This window comes from Myotis myotis, unplaced genomic scaffold (assembly GCF_014108235.1).
Source record: "Myotis myotis isolate mMyoMyo1 unplaced genomic scaffold, mMyoMyo1.p scaffold_m19_p_4, whole genome shotgun sequence".
Classification (NCBI taxonomy): domain Eukaryota; kingdom Metazoa; phylum Chordata; class Mammalia; order Chiroptera; family Vespertilionidae; genus Myotis; species Myotis myotis.
Genome location: NW_023416346.1, coordinates 89,324,676 through 89,333,627, shown reverse-complemented (window position 1 = coordinate 89,333,627; position 8,952 = coordinate 89,324,676). Strand labels below are relative to the sequence as shown.

The 8,952-nt window shown below is 45.6% G+C and overlaps 1 protein-coding gene across 2 annotated transcripts in view; it reads right to left on the bottom strand.

Moving 5' to 3' along the window:
* Positions 1–2,328: 2,328 nt before the first annotated feature.
* The window catches only part of SLC16A2 (solute carrier family 16 member 2), a 178,442-nt gene continuing 171,818 nt past the window's right edge, over positions 2,329–8,952 (bottom strand). For both annotated transcript variants that reach the window (XM_036304076.1, XM_036304077.1), the window contains exons 5-6: positions 7,109–7,337; positions 2,329–5,512 (exon numbers count right to left, since the gene is read on the bottom strand). In XM_036304076.1, coding sequence (XP_036159969.1) covers positions 5,292–5,512; positions 7,109–7,337 — 450 coding nt within the window. In that variant the 3' untranslated portion in view covers positions 2,329–5,291. The remainder of the gene's footprint in view (positions 5,513–7,108; positions 7,338–8,952) is intronic.

The following is an 8,952-nucleotide window of genomic DNA, read 5'->3' as shown; positions in this document are numbered from 1 at the left end:
TATGCAGACTGGGGTGGGGAGAGGTTGATAGGTGGACCAATGCTTGGGCAGAAGCAGTTCCACTGTACTGAGCTGCATGGAGGAGGCTGTCCAGCAGGCCCAGCCTAGGGTTGGAGATTGGAGAGGGGGAGCAGAGAACGATGGCTGCTCTGACCCAAGCATTTCCTGGAGGCGGTTCCTGCCCTCAGACTCCTCACCCAGCTGGCTTCCTGCTTGAAATCACTCAGGACCTCCACTAGCTGCTGCCTTGAGGCCTTGCAGCCAAATCTGGTAGGGAGTCCAGCCAGATCCCCTTGAGGGCTCCAGATGGAACATGGGGTGGGGGTGTCGATGCTGCAGTCCCTGGTGGTAGTGGCATGCACAGGGCAGTGGGGGCGGGGGATCGAGGAGCAGCTGAGCCCTCGACACAGGGAAGCTGTTGTTTGTCCATCTCGCTCTGTAGACAGTTGTGTGCACCTGGGGCTGGGCCCTCCCACTTTCCTGCAGATGCATCTCCCTGGAGGTTTCCGGATTTTTACCCTTCCCAGACAGGGAAATGGATGGAGGGCCATGGAGGGGCCGGAACTGACACCCTCCCTGCCCAAGGTGACCTAAGGACAGTGGAAGGATTGGGGCAGCAGCCAAGGCCCTGTTCCCCGCCCCACTTCCAGCTACATCTCCATTCCCAGGCATTTCCTGAGTGTGGGGTGTGTATGGGACCTGGTGGAAAATGGTATCCCTTAGCACATCACTGGATTCCGAGCCCCAGTCATTGCAAGGGCAGTGCAGGGTGGGTGTGCAATGGGAAGAAGACTTGTGGTCACCTCGCGCCTCTCTAGCCCCCATCTCTGGGGTGGGACCACAGTCTATGGTACGACCTGGAGAGGACGGAGGTGTTGACAGTCTACCTCTCTGGCCAGGGCAGAAGCACAGCTGGGCTCAGCTCTGCCCTTCCCTCCTCCACAATCTCCCACTTAGTAGATGTGAGCGATTGGCTAATTTTATCCTGTTCCAGCTCAACAAGAAACCCACGTTGAGGAGCACTTAGTTCTTGCAGGTGGTTCTGGCCCGCCGGAGACCAGTTGTGGGGTGATGAAGAGAGAAATGCTGTGGTCTTGGTTGGAGAAGGGGCGTGGTGGCCCAAATGGGCTGAGGTCCATATGCTCAGGGCCGCTGGAGTCCAGAAGAGGAAAAAGTGTCTTATAATATAGTGGAAATTCCTCCTTGTATTTTTTCTCTTTGTTTTCTCCACCCCTGTTCCTATCATTCCTGAAATTCATGGGTTCTAGCAGAGTGAACTCACAAAGCAGGACCCTAGAAAATATTGCTGAAATGACTTTAAAAACCAGGCATGCAACGCTTCCTTTGGTGACCACTAGAGAGAGCTGGAAGGCAGGAATCTAAAAACCTAGAGCAGTGATGGCGAACCTTTTGAGCTTGGCGTGTCAGCATTTTGAAAAACCCTAACTTAACTCTGGTGCTGTGTCACATATAGAAATTTTTTGATATTTGCAACCATAGTAAAACAAAGATGTATATTTTTTATATTTATTTTATATATATTTAAATGCCATTTAACAAAGAAAAATCAACCAAAAAAAAAAATGAGTTCGCGTGTCACCTCTGACACGTGTGTCATAGGTTCGCCATCACTGACGTACAGTCTCCATTTCAGTTTATTAGAATTTCAGAATTTGTTTCCCGCTCCGGTTCAAACCAACACCTACCCTATCTCAGTACTAGTTGTCAGACAACAAGATTTGTTGGGGGCAATGTAACCCCTATCAGCAGGCCTGCTCTGCTTCTGTGATGTGGGAGGGAGTTGCTGGCGGCCTCTTCAGATGTGAAAAGGCCCTGGAGGGAAGCATATGCTGATAAAAATTATGGGATTCCACAGTTTTGAAATCTAATGATCCTGAGTGATCAAACACAGATTGGAGTCCTAGGGCTACTGTGGGGAGGGACTAAGGGGTAAGCCACCTTGGGTGACAGAGCCTGGGGCCAGGCAGCAGGACAGAGTAATTAGTCTCAGTGAGAGGAGATAAGGAGGCTGCCATCCTAAGGATGTCTGCACTGAGTCAGGAGAGAACCCATCAGTAGCCAAGAGCTACTGGTAAACCAGCCTCTCCCAAAGGAAACTAATCCCTTTTTTGCCTCTCTTCTGCCCAATGTGTGGAGTTTATTTGTGCCTCTTGGGTTTTGGAGGGTGAAATGGCAGTAGGTGGGACCAACTCTCCAAGGCCAAGGCTGCATGAAGGTCTGGAGTGCTTGGGAAGAGATAACACCAAAATTATGTGTCAGTTTGGAATGAGAGTAATCATGAAAAGATGGGGTATGCTAAAAGTCAGATTTGGCTCATTAGATTTTATTTTTGCTCAGAGCTGTTCCTGCTGACACTCTTATGGAAATGGTCTCACTACATAGTTGTTGAATGAAGTGGGTAACTCAGTTTCCCCTCCTTGGGTTAGTTTTCCTCATCTGTAAAATGAGGGGTTTGGTCTACACTGGAAGTTAATTACCATAGTTCAAGTCTCAACCTGCGCTGTCACTGATGAACTACGTGAACCTGTAGTCCTTTCTTATCTCTAGGTCTTAGTTTCCTCACTTCAATTTAATGCAGAGTATAGACCTGGGAGACTCAAAGTTTACTCCCAGCTTTGTCACTGTTGTACGTCTTTTCTGCTTCACAGTCAATGTCTCTGTTGCTGCCTGGCTATGTAATCCAGGTATACCAGTCCCTTCAGGTTCCCCCATCAGTAATAAGGGAGAGGAAAGGGGTCTTGAAATGGATTATTTCTAGGTCTTTGCTCATTTTCAACATTGCATATTTATAACACAGTGGTGGCTTTGGCAGGGCCTCTACTCCAACTCAGCCACTCACCATGTTTTCATCTTGTGAAGTAACCACTTTTCCACTTCAGAGCTTCCTTAAAGATCCAATCCTGAACAGTCCACCCAACTTCAAACCCCTATGGATCTCACAGAAAGTATAGACCCTGGCATAAATTTGATTTGAAATGAGATTTCAGTTCTGAAACCAAACTTCCTGCTGTTAGCCAGCTTAAAACCATTTCACCCTTGTAGGCAACATACATACCAAAGCTAGATTTTTAGTTGTTTATTTTGTTCCAAACTTTTTTTGGATTTAATGTTTCAGGTTTGAAGCTCCCAAATTTTGTTCATTCTTCTAGATTTGACTATGGATTCATCCTACCCTAAACATTAATACTATGCTGTTTTCACCAACCAACATTCTCTCCATAAGCACACAAGCGCACACATGCACATGCACATGTGTGGAAGAATTGACACCCTCAATGTTATGTGACACCTGATAAGGTAGATTTTTGACCTGTGAATGACATTCCTTCCTCTGGAGAGAAGTGAGTGGTAGCCAGATTCTAAAGATCTATTCACACCAGGTGCAACAAAGGAGGCCCTGCAGAACTGCCCACAAGTGATTTGGTGTTGGGAGGGGCAAGGAGGAATGGAAGCAGGGACTTTGTTGATCCAACATTATCAGTGGTCTCTCCTCCTGTTCCACTGCTGTTTGAACTGATAGGATAGTAATTAAGCCCCTTCCTACCCACAGAGCCAAGAAACCAGTGTGTTTTCCTTTGAGTAATTGATAAGAGCTGAACCAGGATCAGTGGAGGGGGATCAAGTCATTGAGGCCATCATAAGCCAACAATGCCCCAGCTGCCTATTTTTAATGGAAAAACTCATGGGTAGGGGTTACTGTCTTCTTTGGAGCCCCCAAACAGCAATCTCATCCTTCTGGCCCTGGCTTGAGGTGGCAAGTTACTGTTAGCTCCAAGTGACAGTCAAAGATGCCTTGCAAGAAGATGAGAAAAAGTTTAGGTAACAGGGACACAACAGACCAAGGCCCAGAATAAGGAGAAAGAGATGCAGAGGCTGAGTGAGGAGAGAGGTTGAACTCCTAATGAGGTGAGTTGTGAATGCTCCTCAGCAAGACTGTTGCACAGAGTCTGAGTATAGGGAATCATCTGGCACCTATTTTAGAGGGGTAAACGTAGTCCAGAGTTGACCTTTCCTAGCAACTTTAATGTCCACTAATCAGAGTGGCCCAGTATGCACAGCATGAGGGACACATTGGTTGGTAAAGGCTAGTAAGGTTTCAATTTCTTAAAAGAAACTGTTCAACCCTTTGTGTAGCTGCTGCCTCTACCTTTTGGGGATCCAGGTTAGGAATTGGATTTTTCCCAAAACATTCCCATTCCTGGCCTAGCCGAGGTGGAAATATAGATCTGTCATGAATAATGATAGAAGAGATGGTGCTTCAGCAATTTGAGTTGCCTCTCCACAGGCCTCCTCTGACTGCTGAGAGGAAAGGGATTGCTTCACACTTTGACAGATAAAAGGATGGGGAGCTTGGGAAGGCCTGCAGGTTAAGCACTGGCTTGGGAAATCTATAAAAATCAGTGAGTGTTGTTTAAGGCCCCTTCCCTATGTGATATTCTACTCTTCCAGTCTATGATTATAGCAGCTTGACCCAAAAGGTGAGGTGTGGCTCAGCATGAGATGAGTGTGACTGATGCTACTATTAGGGAGGGGCTAGACCAAGGTAAGGCTGATTGGCTCAAGCTCTGGGTCCCTCCTTTCTTTAAGCACCTGTGTGTCTATGACAGTCATAAAAAGAAACAGAGAGAAAAAAATGAGGAGGAAGTATAGGGGAAAGAAGGAAAAAGGGAAGAAGGAATCAGACTGTAACCAACCAGATGATGGGGAAACTATCTGTACACTTTTAAACTAACAGCACCCACAGTTCTTGGGAAGTCATAGACTCTGAGGCTAAATAAGGCTTGTTGCTCCATTTTACTCTCTGCCCTTCCTCCAGCCCCCTTCACCAGCAGCTTCTAAGGTCAGATGGCAAGAAGCTCCTCAGCACACAGAGGCTTGGGTCTTCCCACCAGGCTCCTGGGGACACAATAGCACCTTTTAGAGTTGCTTCTAGTGGATGACTAACAGGCTTGGGCCAAGAGGTCCCATGCCCCCCATCCTCCAAGTGTTAGAAGATATAGGGAGAGGTTCCAAAAGCCAGGGGGGTGATCCCAAGCTTTACTAGATCATTGAAGGAGAAGAACCCTGGCAAGTTTAAAGGCATTCATGAAGAGAATTTGATTGAGTTTGGAACACTTGGAACTTTAGCTCCAAAGGTATGGTCAGGTGGCTGAAATGCAGTGTGCACAAGGTTTGGGAACAAGTGTGCTGGTGGCAAAAATGTAAATGCTGAGCAGTGTGGGGTAAAGGAAAGGGGTTGGAGAGGATCACACAATCACAAGCAATTGGCATTAGATTGGTTCCTCAGGGGTGGGAGAGCCTGGTAGCAGCTCCCCACTGGGGTCTGGGTCAGGGGCCAACATCTTGTCCTTGCTGGAATCCCTTTGCTCTTCCTTGAACATCCTTTGATGCATCAGAGGGACAAAGAAGAGGATTACAGCTCCAATTATTGGGGGCACACCAGCAAAGTAGAAGGCCACATGGTAGTCCCCAAAACAGTTTCGGAGGAGGCCTGAAACAGTTAAGAGAGAAAAGTCAAGCTCAGCTTTGCCCTACTGCCCAAAGTTGTTCTCTATCTCTTCTAGGGGCCATAATGATACCTATCTAGAGAATTTTGACCTGAACTACCTTGACTCAAGGAATGCTTCAACTTGTAAGAAATTAACCTCTATTACAAGAGCAGGTGACTCCTCTGAGGCACTGGAACTGCAGGTCCTTGAGGCTAAGGCTCATTATGAAAGAAGCTAATGAAACTTATCTTAAAGTTCTCCATATGTGACTTTCATGAAGCTACAGCTAACTTCTAGTCACTCTCAGGTATGGAGTTAATTTAAAAGAGGAAAGCTAATTTAAAAGAACTCCACAGAATATGGTCAAGTCTTGTCTTGGTTCTCAGTGATATAACCTCCCATCCCCAACTTGGGCTAGAATGTTCTTGTGGAACAATTCAGCCAAGTTTCTATTTGTCCTTTCTCTTAAGTTTCCTTTTGCCCAAAGAGGAAGCTCTATGTATATCCTTCCTTCAAGATTCAGATGTGGTTGGTCGCTCTGGGTTCCTCTAATTATGAATACTATGGATGTGTTTGGCATGGGATGCTAGGCTTCTGCTCACCTTCAGAAGCTAATGTGAGCCACCACATAGGAGGAATGAGTCCAGAAACACTACTGAATAAAGACAAGTAGTCTCTTGGTCTCCTTAGGAGGTAAGCAAACTAGAAAGAGATGTGGATTCTGGGACCTATCTTTGGGTTCAGGGGCTGGGTAGAGACTCCCCTCGCTCAGTGGGCAGTATGGCTGTGACACAAAGGCCTGACTGGAAGCTTTGCCACTGTTATGCAGCATGACCAGTAACCTTAAGATAGCTTGCACAGAATTTGTGTTCAACGAATATTTGTTGAGTTATCCCAGTTGGCTAGCCTAGGAAAAGCTAGCCCATTAATTAATATTTTCCATAAATCCTAAAGGAAGGAAATAAAGTTCTTTTCCCATTGGTTTTCCTTGTTTCCTATATTTTCTGGGGTACCAACAATGCCATTCTTAGAGAGTGGAGAAACTGGGAGTTATGAAAGATAGAAAGCCAACACTTTGCCTGCTGCCTTCTGGAAGTGACCCTCACTAGCCCAGTCCTGGGATGCTACCTTAATCAAATATCTTCTATAGGCTCAGTTCAGAAGCCAATAGAGGAGGAGAGGGGTGTCTTTAAGTCTTGATAAAATTAGGGCCCACCTTCTCTTTGCTTCCTGCCTAGCTACCTTGCAAATAATTACTTGCCTGTGGGAAAAAAAAGTATACTAGATCAATAGAATGGTCAAGAAGGACAAACCCATTTCTCTCTCTAGCATCTTGGAAACATCCATGCTGTCTACAATATAACTCCACTGAAACAGATATACAGCCATGAAAAGCTTATTACCCAAAATGAATTAATGCACATATACTGTGCTTAGTTTCTTTCACCAATAGTGGTATGGGGTTTCATGCACTCTGACAAGGCTGCTAAAACAGAGACTAAGAGGAAGGGAAAATTAAGTAGAAGTATTCAGGAAAGCAAGGACCCAGGGAAGATAGGACTCCCCTACTCATACCCTTCTTTTAATATCAGCCTCACCTGCAATGGGGGGCCCAGCAATCATTGGCAGGGCCATCATGCCCAGGAGGTAGCCAATGGCCTGCGAGGCCTGCATTGGGCCCACCAGTTCAAATGCGATGGGGGCCATGATGGTGATGAAGAAGCCATCGCAAAGGCCCAGGAAGAGGCAGACAACGATGAGGCCTCCGAAGCCCCTGCACAGGGGAATCATCATGGACATCAGGCCCAAGAGCAGGAAGGAGATGACCTAGAGAAGCAAGGGCCTGAGGTCGGTCATATTATGCTTGCCAGTCAAGACCACATAGCAAATCACACCTTTTTCAGAGCTTCATTCCTACCATTTAAAAAATGGGGCAGCAGGGTGTCAACAGAGAGAGCAGTTGGACTAAATAGTTACTTATGCCCTTTCTAAGTCCTACATTAAAAGATTCAAAGTTTTTTAGAGAGCTTCTATTTAACTGCAAGTCTATGTTGTTGCTGTCAATAAGGTTGTTAGCTTCATGAGTTGTTTTTTAGAGAGGATAAGAAATGTCCTGGCCATGCCATCTGAGGAAATCTCCTGGTTGGGGGACTGTGGAACTTTTCCCAGACTGTTTTTGCAATATTTAGGCAGAATCTAGGAATAAGAAATCAGATATCCCAGCTTCTTCTCTAGTAGATTCATGAACAACTACAAGATAAAATTAGACCTACCTATCAATATATAAGCCATAATGGTATGGCAATTAAGAGTAAGTACCATTATACAACACAAAAGACCCAATTAACTTATTTTATTCTGCTTTAATTGCTATCTACTATATCTATCTGCCTCCTAACATCCTCAATGAGGCACTGCCAAACAAGGTTTGGAAATTAAAAATCTCTCTTGGAACTGAGAATCAGCCCCCAACAATTGGCTCAAAGTGAAGCTGATCTGCAGATTATCAGCCTTTCTTTTCCAACAGACTGCCCAGGGACTTGACACCAGACACATGTACCAGTCTTCTCCAAAAGTAGGAACCACAGGGTCTAGACCAGTGGTTCTCAACCTTCTGGCCCTTTAAATACAGTTCCTCATGTTGTGACCCAACCATAAAATTATTTTCGTTGCTACTTCATAACTGTAATGTTGCTACTGTTATGAATCATAATGTAAATATCTGATATGCAGGATGGTCTTAGGCGACCCCTGTGAAAGTGTCGTTCGACCTCCAAAAGGGTTGTGACCCACAGGTTGGGAACCGCTTGTCTAGACGCAGCGGTTCTCAACTTGTGGGTTGCGACCATCGGAAAACACATATAGCATATCAGATATTTACATTACGATTCATAACAGTAGCAAAATTACAGTTATGAAGTAGCAACAAAAATAATTTTATGGTTAGGGGTCACCACAACATGAGGAACTGTATTAAAAGGTCGCGGCATTAGGAAGGTTGAGAACCACTGGCTAGAGGATGGCTCTTCAGAACACTTGAAGCTATGTATACACTCCTTTCCTCTCCCAGTCCCATACCCAGGGAGAAAGAAGGGGAGCAAATTCCTCTGATGGAGTATCTTGAGTAACTCAAGAGAAAGAAGTTTATCCATTGTTTTGTACTCTTAGCCTGAGACAACAGCAGGATGAGTTTGGACAAGTCACTTTCCCTCTCTGGGCTTCAGTTCCTCACTTATGAAATGGGGGAGTTGATAGTTTCAGCTACAATGCTCTAAAATTGTTTGATATTACTCTAAGTGATAAAATGGGTCAAATAAGATTGCAAAGGGAGAGAGAGAGGTGGGTGGATAGAGGAAGTGGTCAGCAGAAGCACTGGCCCTAAGCCTAGTTCTGCTTCTGACTATCTAATGCAGGGTTGGGCAAACTTTTTGACTCGAGGGCC